Consider the following 19,279-nt stretch of genomic DNA (forward strand, 5'->3'; position numbering starts at 1 on the left):
GATTTTTTATCGTTGATTGATTTGTTTAATTTTGTTTTCAGAATGGTGACATCGTTCAAATGGTGCATTAATTTGATCCCAAAAAAAAAAAAAAAAATTCAGTATTTTTATTGTTCACTTAATTTTTGTTTGGTCTTGTATTGTTGTGTTTAGGTTCTCTTCCGTAACGGTCTAAAAATCGATGAGAATATAGTTATTCTTCGCTATAAGTTGTACTATATTTTTTTCATTTGTTCTTCAATGTTAATCAGGTTTCGATGTACCAGTAATACTGTAGTAAACTTGTCGCGGCAGAGTTTTTCTTTTTCTTTTTAATAAAACAAAAAAAGAATAAAGTGGGAGTTATAGTTATAGTTTTTAAGTTAAATATTAAGTTGAAATTAAAACAAGAAGAAAGAGACCATTCATATTTGTCTTTATTGACATTCCGTCATTGTCATTTGGAAAATGTCACAGTGGCCCTGATGCACAAGTCGCATCTGTTGTCATTGTTACAGTTACACAAAAGAAGTTACACGAATACACTTTTTTTTTTTTTGCGTCAATGTTTTCAAATACCGCGCGATACATTTTGGTCGGAAACACAAGGCACATATGGGACAGGTCAGAGATATTCACTAAGATATAACGCAACACAAACAGGCCACATGTAGCCATTGTCAGACTTGGCAAAAAATAGCCAAGTTTTTTTTTTTTTTAAGTAAAAATGCCTTCCTCTTCTGTAACCTCTATGTAAAATACTAGAAACAAGTCAAGTCGGTGGCAGTCGCACGGGCGCGACCTGTTTGTTGAACTGTCGGAAGTCATTCCTCGCTCGTTCGGCGAAGGAGACATTGGCAGATCCCGTGGAGGAGATCTTTGTCTACGATTAACGTGGCCAGGCAGAAAGAACCGCCGATTGCTGCGGTTTTGTCACTGTGAAAAGAACATAGGAGACCCACAAAAGGCTGCGCGAACCTCATTTTTAAAATACACATAATCTGTGGACAAGAGTAACAATGCGGGGAAAATGAAAGCTCACCAAAATGTATCTTTGAATTGGGTGCACAATAATCAGATTTAATTTGTAGAAATGTTCCTCTTTTCCGATCAAAATCAGCAAGTGCCAAATAGTCTCTAAAGATTATTCTGAGTAATTATCCTGTGCTGTGGGGTGTTTTCAGAGTCTTTTTTTTTTGGTCCCTTCCTGATCGACTTGAAAAAACGGTCTGGGCCAACCATCGTGCATGTTAAACCCGCGCAGTATTTCCAGTGGCAAAATGTGCGTCCGACACCGAGTCGAATGATTCACCAAAATGTCAGACCTGTTCAATATTTACGATCGCGAATCCTCATCGGACTTAATAGTGTTGATTTGGTTCTGTGCGTTGGTCATCTCGAGCGCACCACAGAGCTTGAGTTGGATGAACTGAATGTACTGTATTTGAGTATTTTGTGTCGCAAAGTTGAAGTCAAATTAATCGGACAATTTTAGCAATTATCGGTGGTGGCTTCGGGTAACACAGATTTTTAGCCACAGCTATACTGCTAACATGGGACGACATTTCTTAGTATTTTGAACTTATCAGTATAGGTTGCTTTGCCCCCTTGTTGAATTCAAGATTCAACCCAACGTGCTGGGCCAAATCCTCAACCCAATGCGCTGGGTTCGAAATAATACGGCATTTGTCCCGGTCCCTTTTTCACCCAGAGCTGCGATGGCTATTTCAACCAATTTGGATGACTTTTGACCCAGCAATTTTAAGAGTGCAATAGCACACCGCTAACCACCCCCCCCTCCCCCCTTCATGTGTCCATTCTTCATTTTCTTTAAAAACATCAGTTAAAATGTTGTGTTCCCCACCTGCGATATTCATTCCTTTTCCTCACCAAACTTTTGCTAGCATGCTATTACAGACCTAGCTTTGTGCAAGGGGTAGACCAAAGGGACTTCCCCCTGACAATCCAAAGTCCACTATTTGGTGATCCGGGACGCGGCCCAGTCCTGTACTGTTGTCCACAGGTGATGTCGCTGTATTGAAACCTTTTTGACGTGAAAGCATTTTATGCTTGCCTATATATTTCCCTGAAGATACATACACCCTTAGTAGAACCCGCAGTCTACAACGACTTAGTCATTAGTCATACGTTAACTTATACTGTATGTTTCCCGGTTGCACCCCGTCGCGCAATCCCGCTCTTGATTCCCGTTTTCGTTTAAAGCTAAAATACGGGCGAGCCGAAGCGTCAGCGAGGTTTGTCGAACGCGAAAAGGCCGTCGATTGTCCGCTGCAAGACGTCAGGATGAAAGTCTTCCAAAGCTCCCCATCCTCCGTTGAATATTTCTGTTTTACAGAGGGTTCATTGTGATAAAAGTGCAAAGTAAGAATTACAATCAGATTTTCAACACCAGCTGATTTCTCGGCCGCAATGACTGTTTACACCTCTCGCGTATGTAGATTTACAGTGTTAACAAACGATTAGAACGGCATCCGTTTTCTACGCTTCTGTCAGGCCAGGTTAATGCGCTCGTATGTAGATGTTCTTGGACCTAAATAATAATCTCTTGAAATCGTATTTAGGAGTTTGCTTCACACAAATGGTTTGCATTCTTGGAGGGTCAAAACATACATGGAAACTGTTGTTATCTTGGTAAAAATATCGGTATTGGTAGGGGTCTCTAACCACCCCCCAGGAGAGCTAGAACAAATGAGCCTCTGAAACCTGTTTCATTGACCAGCAGCCAAATGGATGCACAAAAAGTCTCAAGGTCCAAATCTGAAACTGAGTAGGAATGGGGACATTTTTGTTTGAAAACAGCCATTTTGGCAATGCCAAATCGCCTACAAGATTCAAACTCAAATCGCTAGATTGACCCAAAAACAAAAACAAAAAAAAAAATTAAAAATTTCATTATGAATTGATCCAGATGTCAGAAATAACACAATATTAGAAATACATGTTTGTGCTTGATTCATCCATGTTCAAAATTGTAAAGTCAAGAGAAATTGAAAGAGTCCAAATGAGAGCACTTTGATGATCTCTTCTCATTTTCCATTTGTTAAGCACTGTATATCTTCAGCAATGTCAGCAGACAATGGAAAGCACTACACTTGCTTTACGGATGCATTTGTGTCACACACTGGGCCTGACACTTTGCGTCGCCTGTTTTGGGAATTAAAACGAATCCACACATATTTGTGGTTGGGCAAATGCAAATGTGCTTTTTTGCGGAGTTTTCATGACTGGGTGGGAGGAACCCACCTTGTGTTATCGGCTAAGTCGGGCCATAGCATTGTCGAATAAACAAAAGTGTATTGCCACCCTCTTATGGCATCAACTGTCAATTCCAAACTTTTTTTGGGTGGGCGTCAGTTTCTCCTGAATTTCTGCATTGTTATAATGGCTCGGTCCTAAACCCCCACATGTAGTCACCACTGTCCATGCAATTGTGTCGCATTGGGTGGGTCACTTGTGGAGCCTGTTTTTATGACTACTTTCGAATCTGTATTAGAAATTAACTATCACACGCAAGTGAAAGATTTTTTGTGTCATTTGTTCGGCCAAATATTCTTGGAAATATCATTGCAGCCCCGTATGGGTAAACAGGAAAAGTCAGTGATGTAAAAATACCACGTCAGACCACCCCTTACGCTCATTGCCCCGCCTCCAAACAGAGACAGACCATCCTAGCTGACAACAGCTGGCTTAAGCAGGAGTGCCCTCGGAGGGACAACCACCCAGGACAGGGGATCCCCCCTTCTGGGCGCCACCTCCGCAGACAGGTTTAAAGCCTCCCCCTCTGGCTCGGTACCGCCCTCGTCGCCCTCGGCACGGCGCAGCCTTCCCAGAGCGCTCAGCCCCAACACGGACGCCGCCGATAGTCCAAAGTGAAAAAGCGGCGAGTCCGTCAGGCCGAGCGGGCCCAGGCCTCCTCTTCTTCCCATGGAGAAGAGCGGCGCATGGGGGTGGCACAGCGCCGACAGCGGCAGCGTCGTGCCTAAACCGCCCAGGAGGGCCGCGGCCGCCCCCGGGTGGATGAGCCGGGTGCCCCCCGTCGAGGCCGGGTCAGTCGTCCCCTGGTTTCCGAGAGGACCTGCCTTTGGGGCGGCGCCCTGCTCCTGACTAACAAAGTGGCCGTGGGCTTTGATGTGCTTGCGTAGCGAGCTGGGGTCGGTGTAGCGCTTCAGGCAGCCGGCCATCTTGCAGCAGTAGGGCTTGTCCACGTAGTGCGTGCGGGTGTGCTTGAAGCGGTCGCTGGAGTTGGAGTAACGCTTGTTGCAGCCCTCATACGGGCAGATGTAAGGCTTCTCTCCTGGACAGTGGAAAATACAAAAACATTGAGATCGTGCCCCACCTTTCACGCAAAATTAGCCGAAAGCTGGGCTATAATAGCCCCTTTCTTACAAAACATTCTTTTAATTCTTGACACTTTCAAACATGTTTTTGACTTGTTCCTGCTTGTATTATGTGTGTCGGGCGATATTGGCATATGTGTTACTTTACGAAGCCCCGACTGTGGATGGTAGGATAGACAATGACTTTTCCGTCATATTGATTGCATGTTAAGGTGCGAAAGTGATACTCTTATGCGTAATGCTTTCAGAAATCTCACATATATCACTGTCAGGATTTTTTCTCCCATGTTTTATGGAGCTCAATAGTGTTTAGTTTAAAAAATACCTTTACGACTATATAACATCATGTATACTTTAAAATGTGTGAAACCGGCCGGCTTGGAACATGATGAATTCCTTGGAAAGTGACAAAAGTGATCATTTGGAAACGTAAACACTTGTATTCCAACGTTTTTTTTCTCTTGTTGTTCACCTGTGTCATTACCGATCAGTTTCTTTATATTGACGAATGTCATTAAATAGTTTAGATAAAACAGCTGCAGCAAATCTGTTATGTCAGAAACATGTAGCCCTCCTCTCTGATTCAAACCGGAATTATCCTTTGTACAATTTGCGGAGCTCACCTGTATGGGAGCGCGTGTGGATCTTCAAGTTCTCCAGACGGGAAAAACTCTTGCTGCAGGTGGGGCAATGATGCGGCTTCTCATTGGTGTGTGTGCGGATGTGGATCAGCATTTTATACCTAAAAAAAATAAAACCTATTTAAAACATGGCCATGAATATGTGAGCATGTGCTTTGCCCACGGTGTACTTCAACATGTGAGCTCATGTTAGCTTGAGGCAGAATAGTGTAATTGCTAGTTGACAAACACACACACACACACACACACACACACACACACACACACACACAGACAATCTGAATGAAAACAGAAGATAGAACACACCTGGCGTTGAAACCCCGCCCGTTGCGAGCACAGCCCTGCCACTTACAGCAGTACCCAGAATCCTTTTCGGGTTTGACGTGGGCGTCATTGATGTGGTCCACCAAGTCCTGTAGCGACCCAAACAGCAGGTGGCACTACAGGACACACAAACCGAGTCGGTTCCAACGGAGTCCAAATATCACACGTTCGACTTGGTTTAGGGTACAGTATATTTAGGGTTTAAATTATAAGAGTAGGTTATTCTGAACTCTTTTTTCGCCCGGGGGGGCTCATGTACTCGAGTCCAGGGCTCACTGTACCGTATTACAAGTTGAGCTATAAGTTGAGCATGATTATAAAATAGAAATTACCTTCATCCAGCGGCATGCGAGTTGAGCGTCCAGTGAGGGTTCAGGTGTGGCTTGCTTGTCCCTCTTCTGACCACTGAAAAGAGAAGACGGGAAGCTGTACCCCGCCGGTGGGCTTGCGATGGGCATATAAAAAGGATAGCGCTGAGGTGACGCGTCAGCCTCCACCCTTCGATGAAGCGTCGCTTCCTGCGATGTAGATACAAAACAATGTTGTCAACTTCCATGTATCAAAGTCGATATATTATGGAAATATGACTTTTTGATAACTTGTGTACAAATGCCCCCATCATGTTCCTCCCCTGACTTGGCAGCTAGACTATACAGCGCCAGGGCAATTAGAGCGCCTACCTATGTTAAAATGTTTACATTTCGACTTAAGAGTCTTGCGTCTTATGTTTCTCCCTGTGAGGATTTTGCATCAACCGGACTTGCAGCGTCTCAACTATTTTTCGCGCAATGGGAATGTTCCAAACGGCACCTGATGGTGATTTTGACTCAGCCAGTAACCCGGACTCACCCGTGTGAAGGCGTTTGGCCGAGGGCTGCCACTGCTTCTGCTGCTGTAGGGGGACTCCAGAGGCGAGGGAGGGGACGAGGGGGATGGGGACGAGGGAGACGGGGAAAGGGAGGAGTCGTGTCTGGAAGAAGGCGACAGGCTGAGGTCCATGGCTGGGGGAGTAAAGCAGGATCCAGGTCGCTCATGACATGGGGACTGGGAATCTAGAATGGGGGGAGACAGTGTAAGTCAGGACGAGGGCAGTGATGATGATGCCTGCTTGGGTTTGGCATAAACATTTACGTAGCCTCTTTTAAAATATGATTGATTGATTTATTTTTATTCCCAATACCAAACGGCCACTTGTTGTCAAGTGCCCTGCCATCATAATTTTACTTTGTTTTGTAATTCTATCATTTATTTTGTGTGTGTGAGCGTGCGCTTTGTGTGTGTGTGTGTGTGTGTGTGTGTGTGTGTGTGTGTGTGTGTGTGTGTGTGCGTGTGCGTGTGTGTGTTTGGCCCAAATACTCATGAGTAAGCATTTTTAAATGGAAGCTCACTCCTGTTTATTTCTTTGTTGTGGTACAGACAAAGCTTGGCCTGTCACATGAAGAATTTCTGCTGAGGTTTCTTTGTCAGTCAGCGTCAGCTCGTCTTATGATACATACTGCCAGTTACAAACCTGTGTGTGTGGGGGGGGGGGGACAATGCATTTCTATTTGAGAACACAACACACTGAGAGACCACTGAGCGAGTTCAGCAGATTAGGTTACTGGCAAAGAACAGAGAATCCGCTCATAACCTGATTGCATTAGGAGGGTAACGTTGCTAATTTGCGCAGTGTGGCATCACGCATCAACGAGAACAATAACGCTTGACCAGGAGTGGTCCAAGGTATGAGCGATAACGACCTGTTTAGGGCCTGGCAACCACTAGGGGGCCTCGAGAGGAAGTAAAGGTCAACAGAGGCTCGAGTTTTATTAAAAAGTTTGTTGGGATGAGAAAATTTGTATTGTGAGCAAAAGTAGAGGGCCCGAAAACCTAGTTTTTGCTTAGGACCCTAATGACCCTTCTGGTTGAGGCTTATACCTGGAGAGGAAGGCGGTGACGGGAAGGTGGTGTAAATCAGACGCGGTCGTGGGTGGATGCCGAGCGGTGCGCAGATGGATGACGAGCTCCGCTTTCCCAGTCGGAGGGGACAACGGGTCCGCCCCGAGGGAAGCTTCAGGTCCAGCGGCTCGTCCGAGGACAACATGATGTGTAATGCAAGCAGCCCAGCTGGGAAAGAAGAGAAGCTTATTAGAATGGCTGAACTTGATTAGAACAGAGGCATTTTAAATGTGATTGGTTAATACTGAACACAGCAACATCCCCAATTACAGGAGGGTGTGCACACTTGTGCAACCACATTTTCACTCTCTCTCTCACAAACACACACACACACACTCACACATATGTATGCATTAAATATCAGCAACAACAAACCGATCTATACCAAGTTATAATTTTGATCGGATTGTGGCCCGGTCAAGCTCTACGAGTTTTACTCATTTGTATGTACCAATGCACTCACTTTTAAATTTAAACAGATTTTCTGATTTGGTTTTCATTACACCCTGTTAAGTATTTTGAAGGCGCTGTGATTCATCATAGCGTAAGTGCGTTCTAACCCTTTCTGTGCTCCGGGGACTGACTAAGGCTACTAAATGGTAGTTTTCCATCCTAGGTCATGTGATATTCTGGGAGAGCAAGAGTGAAAAAGCAGCTCCTTGACTCAAGCGCAGGAATTCTTGTTGGAGCTGAGTGACTCAAAAGGCAGTTATGTGCTTTACAGGACACTCTAGGGGGTGGGGGGGGTGGGGGTGTAATCAGCAGGAGATGAACGGAACGGAACGTGTGAGGAAATGCGCACCAGCTGCACGCATAGTTAGGACAACGCACGCTTTATTTACACCTTCAGTCCATAAATGAAACATACATACAGGCTGCGAACGGACTCTGGTGTATGCTCGTGTTTTTGTGATGACAACCTATGAGTGCGATGGTAGTGTTTTCACTTTTTCTTTGGCTTTGTGGGTCTTTTTTTTTTTTGTGACGCCTATTCCAAAATACTGACTGTTCGACTCTTCACCATAAAAAAAAAAAAAAAGGCCTCTAGCAGGTTGACCAGTATTTCACCACTGCATCCTTAAATCTTTCCATTGATCGGCTTATCTCTCTATTAATCTTTCTCCAGATGCGGGCGAACATTTTCCCGCTCCAAATAATTGTTCCCGCGATCACAGGCGGGATCCCTTGACGTTGTGCAAGGCAGAGGCTAAACCGCAGTGAAGTCAGTCTGACGGCTGTCCACATGGCCACACTGGTTTCGCATTCCACTGCAAACTCACTGACTTCTGCCTCGTCTCGTCGTCTCTCTTTCTCTTTCTCTCTCTCTCTCTCTCTCTCTCTCTCTCGCTCTGTCTCGCTCTCTCTCTCACACACACGTACACAGCTATTTGTAGTTATTGTAGAAGCACGCACATGCAAGACCATATGGACGCAGGCACGCACACTGAGGGCCTGAAATCACAGTGGCAGACTCGTAACCCCACGTGAGCCCACCCCCGCCCCCGCCCCTCACAACAGCGTAACACCACCACCACATCCAACCTCCTGCAGCTCCTCCACCACTTTTTCCCTCAATGACCTTATATTTGTGGCAGCATGCCCAGACCCTCTTATGGATCTCTTGCCTGCCTACAAAAACACCCTCTCACGCACATACATGCTGTATGGTAGAGATTCTAAACACATGTCAGAGACCAGGGACTTTTCATTCGGGGGTTAGGTAACACACACACACACACATGCACTGCACATGCATACAATTACACTGAGGCACGCCCATGAGTCCACACATAACGTACATCTACATACACACAGCATGAAAAGACTGGATGACCCCTCTTAAAGTGGAGGCGAAGTAAAAATAAGTTGTTATTGTACTTACAGGAGGGGATTTAGGGTTTTAAAACTGCTAGTAAGATTTGCACGTAACCTCACTTCACTCGTGGGTGGATTTTCCGCTATAGTTTCAGCAAAACCCCGAAAGCCCAACTAACAGGCCAGCGTGCGGCTGCAGGGCCAGCTATCAGTGTGCCTGGGCATTCACAGCTTCTGTCTCTGATTGGTTGTTTTTCCTCGTTCCTGGTGGTTTCTTTATAGGAAAGTCAAGTCAAAAATGTACTTTACAATAGCATGTGCTATGCTCTCCCGCTGGTCTAAACACGCCATTGTGATCCATATTACATTTGTGGAATCTGAATATAGCAGAGAAATCCACCCGTGTTCATCCATCGCAAGAGGCAGCAATTTTGCCACTTGCTGTCAACTGGAAATGACATCACAGTGCCTAAGTGTCATGTGACGTTGGCAAGCTAAGCCCTTAGGCACTGTGATGTCATTTTCAGTCGACAACAAGTGGCAAAATGGCTCATTTTTGAATGGTTGATTTAACGTCGCCTTTAAAACTCATTGTAGAGGATCGCGATGCAAAATGCAGCCAGGCACAAATCGTTTTTGCTAATTACTACTGTCAGGTCAGGCTGACGGTTTTAACAAAAAGTGATTTGAAGCATATGTGTGTGTGTGTGTGTGTGTGCGTGCGTGCGTGCGTGTGTGTGTGTGTGTGTGTGTGTTTGCCTGTGCTACATACATACATATGCACTCCCAGGAAACCTTCCATGGAGCCCTGATGTGGCCTCTTCCTCGCCTTCTATTGACTTTCTCTCTCTCTCTCTCTCTCTCTCTCTCTCCCTCCATCTCACTCCTTCCTGTGGTTTTCCTCTCCCGGTCCTCCAGCAGAGCCTACCTCGCCTGCTTTCTTTCTGTCTGACCCGGCAACATTTTCCTCTCCTTGATTTTTAATTTTCTACTTCCTTTGATTTTGTTGTTTTTGTTCAAGGCGCAGCACCCGTAGCGGAAGGCAAGAGTCAAATAAGACGCTCCATCACTCAAATGAGGGAAGGATGTCGACTCCTAATTTTTAGTGGGGGTGGGGGTGGGGGGGCTCACTGCCTTGATTTGGACATAATAACACAGATCTTAAAGACGCAAAACTCCCTTCAACTAAACTTTTTGAAGATTTTGAAAGTTTTTGAAGATTTTGAAACTTACGCTGTATGCCCCCTTCTTTAATACAGATACCCTGTCGCATGTTTCCATCAACGTGGCGTCAGGAGATTGGGTTTGCAGACGTAAGGTTTTGAAATTTAAGTGCCATAATAAGATGGCCCTTATTCCTTTGTACAACCTTTGTCCCCAACGGATCCTCCTTTATATCGGTTGGTGAACCTTCAACGATCATCCAGGATGCACCCTTCTCAGGTGAATTTCTGGGGCCCTTGCCCTATGGGACCCCGGGCTATTGCACGCCGCTGTTTGCTATCATTATTTTTAATTTAAAGTCATGCTATACATCTGTCTTGGAATTAGACCTCTTGGGAGGTAAATGAGGATCCCTGCTTGGTTTTGCAAAACTCAATTGAAGATGACAGGGGACTTGGTTTTGAGACTGTGGTCTGTCCATGGGAAAATATCGAGCACGGTCTAAAACTGCAACTGGTGCTCACAGCAGTTAGGGTTGTATGTGTGCACGCATCTGCGTTCCAGTCGACAAAAACACGAAAATGGTGTAGTTAGTCAAAGAGAGGGATTTCAAGGACTCCCTGGATGAAAGCGTACGACATGGAGAATTGCGGGTTTCCCCTGACCACACCACCAACAACAGATGCGGATGGTACAGTTTGGAACCGTAAAGCTCAATCTGCGTGCGTGCGTGCGTGTGTGTGTCATCCACCGCAGGATGACACGAGCTTTGTCAATAGTATGACATCATTGCATGGCAACAAAGAGAAAAGATAATGTACCTGCACCCTTCACAATGTTTCAACAATGTAAACATGCAGTACATATAAAACGGAACTATAATGCTTGTTAGAATTTACTGCCACCTACAAGGCTGGAGTGGAACAGCTTTGCCGAGCATTTCATGTCTTTTTTGGGGAAAGGGCCTCAATAAAGACCAAGCCTTTGATGCGACATCATCTGCTGGATTTGGGTTGGCCACCACTGACCCTGCACTTGACCCCAGTGCAAGTGGAGTTGAGATACATTTGTATCCCGAGCTATATTTCGATCCTTACCAAAACATAACAACTGCTTGTTCGACACATTCAAATTGTATGTGTACTTTGTGCGTAATCCAACAACAAATGACAATTGGAAATTATATTTTTGAAAAGGGGCTTCAGAATTCCCAAATGGATCACTACGTTACGCCCCGAAGGCGCAGAGTGATGCAACTCCGCCGAAGCAGCCGGCAATCTGCACCAGCCGCGGCATTCATCGCTTGGGTGGGGTGGCAGGGCAGGGGGGGGGGGGGGTGTCTTTGAAGGGGGAGTGGGTGGAACCATTCCCACCAAAAAGAGAGATGATGATGTTTTTTTGGAGAGCGCAAATCATTTCGCAAATGTTTGGTTGGGGGTGGCTGCAATGAGGCGAGAACAATCATCAGCACACGCAACCCTTTTGTCCTACTTGTCTTAAAGTACAGATGCAACCGTAAAGTGTTGTGTAATACGAAGGTCACCTATGAAGTTTCAAATCCAAGAGGCAATTTTTCAATGTGATTGGTATATAGATGTACTTTTTTTTTCATGGCCTAAAAACCCGCAATCCATAATAAAAATAATTATTTTTGTATTTTTTGTGGCCTAAAAACACAGTGCGGTAGAAAATTATTGAAAATAAATACTGTATATAAAAAAGGTAGCACGGCATGCTAATTTTGCACCGTGCGTCTTTGGCAATGCTAAGCTAATATCTGTGCTTTCCATTACATTTGATTGGACACCACCAACATGGCCGCCACGTTGGCGCGTCTATGAGCCTGCTCTAGTCTACTGTACATCTGTAACAACAGCGGCACAATTTGGAAGTACACCGGATACATTTCTGTGTATCTGATTGTGCCACAGTGCCGTTTCCTGCAACAAACTTTGACAGCTATTGTACCAAAGGACGTTTTGAGTGGGCCGGATACAATTTTCTGTCCTTTCAATCTGGAGTCTGTGACTTTCCAGGTCCGTCAAATCAACATTCCACTGTAGAGTCTAAGTTTCACCGGCCATAGCTACTGATTCTAAAGACCCTGGGCAGATTTGATGGACATAACAGCACATGGAAGCTGAAAACTGATTAGCCTCCAAAAAAAAAAAAAAATCATAACATCCACATACTGGAAGCAGTGCAGTAAAGAGAATGAAAAAAAAATCGACTGTCACGGAATGAATACAATTCCATGGAACTTATACCAGAATTCAATTGCTTAGTGAAGGGCAGGACTCTTATTTTTTTTCAGTCTTTCGGTCTTAACGTCATCTATCGACTATCGGGGGATTTTTTTGTCATTGTATTTCTCAGAGGCTTGTCACAGCACTCATACAGTAGTCCCCCTGCCACCTCATGGGGGCCTGAGCACCAAGCAGTCGAGCGCCACTCTTGGAAATCGCATCCTGGTGACAATGTCAATGTGTTTCAGAAGTCGCCTCGAGACTTACGCTTAGTTCTACCTGCATTCTTCTACTCTCTCTGAATACGGTGACACTTTGACCCTGTCGTTGCAGCACTCTGCATGAACCACGTTGAGGCAAAACACATTTCCTCAATTAGCCAGTTCCGCAGAAAAAGCGAAGCGTTATAAAGGGTGGTTTTGTGGAGCAGCTCAATGAGGAAGAAAGAAGTCATACATTCCTTAAATAATTTTTTTTTAAATGAATAGAATTCAATTTCATCTCTCAAAGTCTTAAGGGGAAAAAAAAAACCATCAAAACCCATCTGTAATTATGGGTCAGGACCTTAGTTCAAATTGGCCCTGGAGCCACACTACCACTTCCACTGAATTACGGATTGCTTATTTAACTACAAGAGATGGAATGGATAACTGATACGCGTCATAACTGCATAAATCGCATAACTGCATCATGGATTTATGAAGTGTTTGGCAATATTTTGGATGCCACGACTGAGTTGACCTGAAAACGGGGTCATGGTGTCAACATGGACTGGTCTCTCGCCCTCCTTTTGGATTTGGCTGTGTCTCCGGTAGAAACTGCAGCGTGTGGTTTTGCAGGAAAATCATTTTTTTTGTTTTAATTGGTGAGTGTGATTTTCACAAACTGCGCCGATCCATTCGTCAAGAAACAGGCGCAAACGTTAACTTCCTGATGCCGCTAAGTCAGCGCTTCCAAATATGGGTATGCTAGCAACCAGGGGCGCCGGTTGTCGTTCCGTGCTGCCGCATGAGCCTTTCACACCGAGCAAGAACATTGGAGAATGCAAAGTGGGGTTACATTTCACAGGACATCAACTTTTACGGGAGGCACGAGTCCACTCGCTTAGGATGCATGATTTGGAAACAGGAGTACAGAACATTCAGCGGAATATAGATTCTCCAATACTTGTTACTCATTTATTTACAAATACTTGCATCTTATTTGCTTCGTGCATATGCTAACATAATTGCATGTGAGATGCAGGTATTATTTTTTTGGTGCACTTTGGGTCGCCATCCTTACATTCGACACTGTTTTGTATCTGGGAGGTTGAATGTGTTTGCGCCTTTAAAAGGTGGGACTAGCATGTTGAGTGACATGGAAGTGAGCCAACTGTTAACTGGCTAACGCCTGCGGTGTGCGTAGAGTGACGTGTCAGTCGAGACTAACGAGTCCACTCGCTTAGGATGCATGATTTGGAAACAGGAGTACAGAACATTCAGCGGATTATAGATTCTCCAAAATTTGTTACTCATTTATTAATATTTACTCAATATTTTACATATACTTGCATCTTATTTGTTTCATGCATATGCCACCATAATTGCATGTGAGATGCAGGTATTATTTTTTTGGTGCACTTTGGGTCGCCATCCTTACATTCGACACTGTTTTGTATCTGGGAGGTTGAATGTGTTTGCGCCTTTAAAAGGTGGGACTAGCATGTTGAGTGACATGGAAGTGAGCCAACTGTTAACTGGCTAACGCCTGCGGTGTGCGTAGAGTGACGTGTCAGTCGAGACTATCGGCTAAAATGTGCTAACTGCCTTTTGTTGCTGTTTGTTCAATAAAGTAATTGAAAGTACACCAATGGTAGTGTCCGTCTTTCCCCTATCCTAACCACCTGTTATAATTTACAATTCGCTGCCACTTGCGGTGGTAAAATATATTTGAAAAAAAAAAATGAACGATGTTTACTTTGCCATCGACATGCAATTTTCGCTTTGCAATAAGCATATTTCACTTTAGCTTCTTTTTCTTCAGCGTGAAATGATCCCAAACTTTGGAAATTCTCTGTCACTCTTTTCTCCTACCTGAGTCTGTAGCAACAATCCGTGTGGAAAAAATAATCACCGCAAAATACTGCGAATAATCTGCCATATAAGTACAACGCAAAAAAAATCTGCGGTGTACTCAAGCTGCCTGATTATAGAATGAGGATTCATTGCATTATGCAAAAAAAGATATGTTATAATAGTAATAATAATCATAATAATAACAATCACAAAATTAGTAAACTATATTAGAAAAAAAAAAAGTTAACGATGTTTACTTTGCCATCGACATGCAATTATCGCTTTGCAATAAGCATATTTCACTTTAGCTTCTTTTTCTTCAGCGTGAAATGATCCCAAACTTTGGAAATTCTCTGTCACTCTTTTCTCCTACCTGAGTCTGTAGCAACAATCCGTGTGGAAAAAATAATCACCGCAAAATACTGCGAATAATCTGCCATATAAGTACAACGCAAAAAAAATCTGCGGTGTACTCAAGCTGCCTGATTATAGAATGAGGATTCATTGCATTATGCAAAAAAAGATATGTTATAATAGTAATAATAATCATAATAATAACAATCACAAAATTGATTAATATTTTTTCCATCGTCAAATACCCATCCCTATGATACGGCCTAAACCAAATCTGTGTATTGTACCGAGCGATACTTTTGTTTGATGGACACAAGTCAAAATGATGTCGCGCTTTGTTTGAGTCTTGTTTTCACACCAATTGAGCCAGATTAGATTTTCAAATTACCACTTGTTTTCTGCCCTTCCACTTGCGAGCGTCCTGTGTTCTCTCCCGATGCCCCCCCCGGCTGCCTTTGGAAGAGCGAGGAGAAAGACTAAAGATGGAGAGGATAAAGAAGCGGCAAAGGTAGAGAGGGAAAAAAAGCCCGCTGTAGGGGAGGCAGACGAGGTCAAGAGTGGTCAGCGCAGCAGAAAAAACAATCTCGCGCTCGCTTTCCACCTTTTCTGTTTCACTCTTTTGTCATCCAAACTCCCCTCAAAAAAAAAAAAAAAAAAAAGGAGGACACTGTGGCGCTTCACATTCCTCAGCGCCGAGCAGATTCACCCAATTTGTTTCCACTCGGAGAGCATGCGCCAGTAAATAATAAGCAATCCCAGCTGTCGTGTCGGCTCTCTGTCTTTTTTATCGTTTGGGGATTCAAAGAGGGAAACGAGCAAAAATGCCTCCATCAAATAACAAGGCGACAAGATTTGACTAAATCATACATTTTAATTCACCGGGAATTTTTCATTTCTTCGAAGATGGCTTCACAGCCACCGCAGATCTCAGTTGCCAATTCGGATTCAATGGTTGTTGCCAATTTTCCCATTGTGGGACGAAAGAAAGGTGATCCTATCCTTCCCTTGTTTTCTCTTTCTTTGCAGATTTCATATGACACAGATCAGATACGACGGCGTGTGCATCCAAGTACACACGAGTTAACAATCCAGTTTTGTGTGCTTTGGCATTTGCAAATTTGCAGAATCTCTGAGCGAATTCATTGGAGCCCATCCTCAGTTATTCACTATAAAAATTCTACTATAATCCAAGGTCTTTAAACCATTTCAAAAACATTTGATATATTGGGTGAAATTAAGAAGAGCAGTGGACAAGAAAAAATATTGTGTTTTGAATTAATTTATCATTTTTTCCCCTAAACTAATGATCTCATTATATACATTAATAATCATGGCCAAAGATTGTACATTACGAAATGAACCTTCAACTTTTTCTTTCTGTAGGCATTAAATGCAGGACGGTAGAGGATGGAAACATTCAATAATTTCTTCCAAATCTCATCAGCATAAATGTGGCTCATCTTGAAACACTTAACGTGTTCTGTTCGTCTTTCAAATTTGCAGTGTTCAACACAATTGTGTCCCGCTACCTGATGGCTAAAAGTGGAATTACATCCCAAAATTAAGGGCAAAATTGAAGCATAAATGACTGGACAAAACAAAAATCTGCAAAATTGTGGGACCGTCAACCGGGAACAGTAAATCAATCCAAACGGAACACCAATCTCTTTTTCAAATAACTTGGCGCCATCTTGTGGCAAATATAGGCAATTACTTTTTAGGACTGTGTCAAATTATTTGCGGATTTTTGCATTTCACAAGAGCTACAGCATAACCGAAACATCAGCTTTTGATACATATTTGGAAGAGCCTTGTTTCCATCCTTTTTTTTTCCTTGCCATGACACATAGCTCAACTGTGCCACTTGAAAATAGAGACAAATAATCAACTCGATGTGGAAATACCATTGATAGCGGGAATGTCAAACCACATCAATGTGAATTGCTAGTATGCCAAAAGAAAAAAAAATCACAATTAGGTATGAACCTCGGTGATAGAAATGCTTGGTGGATGAAGGTCAAGGTGGGTACCGCGTAACGATGGTAAACGGCAGACTCATTTCAGTCTGTCATAACAGAATACTGAAAGAGAGTTGAGAGAAGAGGAAGCAAACACCAAGCAAACAATGAAGATTCCTGACTGACATTGTTGGAGAAAATGTTGCCGCTCCGTAAGACCTTAATCATACAGTACATTCAGGCATTTGGTACCCCGTAGAGCTACTTCGTATTGTTGTGATCCTCTATTATACCTCCCACTGGGTGTCATCCATTGCTGTTTTTTAGTCTATCAGAGCAGATGAAAGATGTGAGGTTGTAGTAGCCACATTACTTTCAGTGTATAGACCAGTGGTTCTTAACCTGGGTTCGATCGAACCGCAGGGGTTCGGTGAGTCGGTCTCAGCGGTTCGACGGAGCCTCTGCCATGGAGGGTAAGACACACGCGACTCAACATGTTAATTAGTTATGACACGCCCGCTTGGCCATCACTGGCTGCAGATGATCACGTCATTGCTTGTCCAATCTGTGCTGTGGGAAATTTAGTTCGCTTAGTAGTCTACGTGTGACTGTCGTGATAGTACGTCGTACAATTAGAAATAAAAAAGTATACTTATCTCTTGAAATTGTATTTACTTTTTTTCTATCTTCAATAAATGTGGGTTTTTTTATATCTTGAATTTGTAAAAAAAAAAAAAAAAAAAAAAAGATTTATTTTTCAAATGTGCATATTAACTTGTTGAGTTCCATACCTCTAAAAAGGTTAAGAAGCATTGGTCTAGACCAAAATAACGTGGTACGTGTAAGGATAGCAACACCTGAACCCATCCGTCTCCAAACCCTAGGCCACGGACCGGTATCGGTCCGTGGGTCATTTGGCACCAGGCTGCACAAAAAGACTAAAGAACTTACATTATTTCCATTTTATTGATTTCGGAATCTGTTTTATTTTGAAAAAATACTGGATTCTCTGTTACATCCGTCAACGGTATGTCACTCTTGACGCAGGTCAAGACGCGCTTCTCGGTCACGTGATAGGTTACCGCTAAAATGAAACCCAGAAGCTAGCAAAATCAGTAAAAAACAAATGTTTTGGGGGAAGGAGAAAAGGCTTGGCCAGGAGACAGACGAGAAGCCTCAGCCTTTCAAGAAAAAGAAGGCTACATTGAATAGACAGTATCAGGAGTCCTACTTAAGATACGGCTTTATCTCAACAGGAGATTCCCACGCACCTAGCCCACTCTGAATAATATGCGGCGATGGTGAGTCATATTTTTCACGCACTTTGTATTTGCGGTGCATCTTATTTTGAAGGCACGTTTAAATGTTACCATAGCGACCAGAGAGTGTTGCGGCCAGATAGGACGTTCCTCGTGTCATGATTCGTGTTTATTATTATGTTTCAAAAATTCCACCGTTTTCACGCAGGCCATATCATATTATGTTGTATTTATCCGTCACACCTTAAAGGTCGGTCCCTGAAAATATTGTCTGACATTAAACCGGACCGTGGGGCAAAAAATGGTTGGGGACTGCTGCCTTAAGTCTTTCGGGGACAGCGGTTACTACAGTGGACAGCTTATCATGTTATGAGTTTACAGTGTACATGAAAGGGTTAAAGGGGGCATATTATTAAAAGAAATAAAAACAAGTAAAATGGCTATACACATTCCAAATCTTCTTTTTTTCCTCTCGAATGATATATATAGCTCAAGAGAGCATAAGCTGTTCAGATAATGGATGGATGATGGATCTATAAAATGAAAAGCCGACTGACCGCCCGATATATATCCGTTTTCTTTATATACAAAATCGCAGCCTTTGCAAGTTTGAAATTGCCATTCTACTACATCACACTGTCGATCTGAAGTTGATTAACTGTTCGGCATTTTTACACAAACGACAGTGCATGTTTTGACCCTTCTTCTTCACAAAACTACTTCCTGCGATCACAATCATGAAAACTGATAAAGGAAAATTTCATGGTTTTTTTTTTTGTTTGCTTTTTTTCAGCGCCAAAGCATTTTGATGATGACGTCATCGCAAAAGACACATCTGGGTACGAGGCAGACACCAAACCGAAGCGTCAAAATCATCACCATTGCCATAAAAAAAAAAGCAGAATGAAAAAGAAAAACGGTATGAGCAACAAAGCTGTGGTTCCGCTCTGATCCGTCCGGCGTGACACTTCATCTTTGTTTACCATCATTTCTTTCTCACGTTCCACTCACTCGCTTTGACAGATCCTCCACGAGGAGACCAAAATGGTTATTTTTTTTTTCTTCCTGTTTCCTCAAACGCAGCCAGAGAAGAAAGCAACAGGCAGGCAATGAGGGGACGGGAGGGGGGAGGGAATCGGAGTGATGGAGGGGAGGTAGAAAGGAGGGTGGGGGTGGGGTGTGGGGG

General features: G+C 43.5%; 1 protein-coding gene across 1 annotated transcript in view; it reads right to left on the reverse strand.

Annotated features, from left to right (window-relative positions):
- Positions 1-399: 399 nt before the first annotated feature.
- LOC109511042 (zinc finger protein GLIS2-like) overlaps positions 400-19,279 on the reverse strand; it is a 24,224-nt gene continuing 5,344 nt past the window's right edge. Inside the window, exons 2-7 of the mRNA XM_019861777.1 lie at positions 7,220-7,408; positions 6,152-6,354; positions 5,635-5,820; positions 5,285-5,418; positions 4,961-5,079; positions 400-4,294 (exon numbers count right to left, since the gene is read on the reverse strand). Of these exons, the coding sequence (XP_019717336.1) occupies positions 3,669-4,294; positions 4,961-5,079; positions 5,285-5,418; positions 5,635-5,820; positions 6,152-6,354; positions 7,220-7,385 (1,434 nt within the window). The 5' untranslated portion in view covers positions 7,386-7,408 and the 3' untranslated portion in view covers positions 400-3,668. The remainder of the gene's footprint in view (positions 4,295-4,960; positions 5,080-5,284; positions 5,419-5,634; positions 5,821-6,151; positions 6,355-7,219; positions 7,409-19,279) is intronic.

Source organism: Hippocampus comes, unplaced genomic scaffold (genome assembly GCF_001891065.2).
Source record: "Hippocampus comes isolate QL1 unplaced genomic scaffold, H_comes_QL1_v1.1 scaffold7, whole genome shotgun sequence".
Classification (NCBI taxonomy): domain Eukaryota; kingdom Metazoa; phylum Chordata; class Actinopteri; order Syngnathiformes; family Syngnathidae; genus Hippocampus; species Hippocampus comes.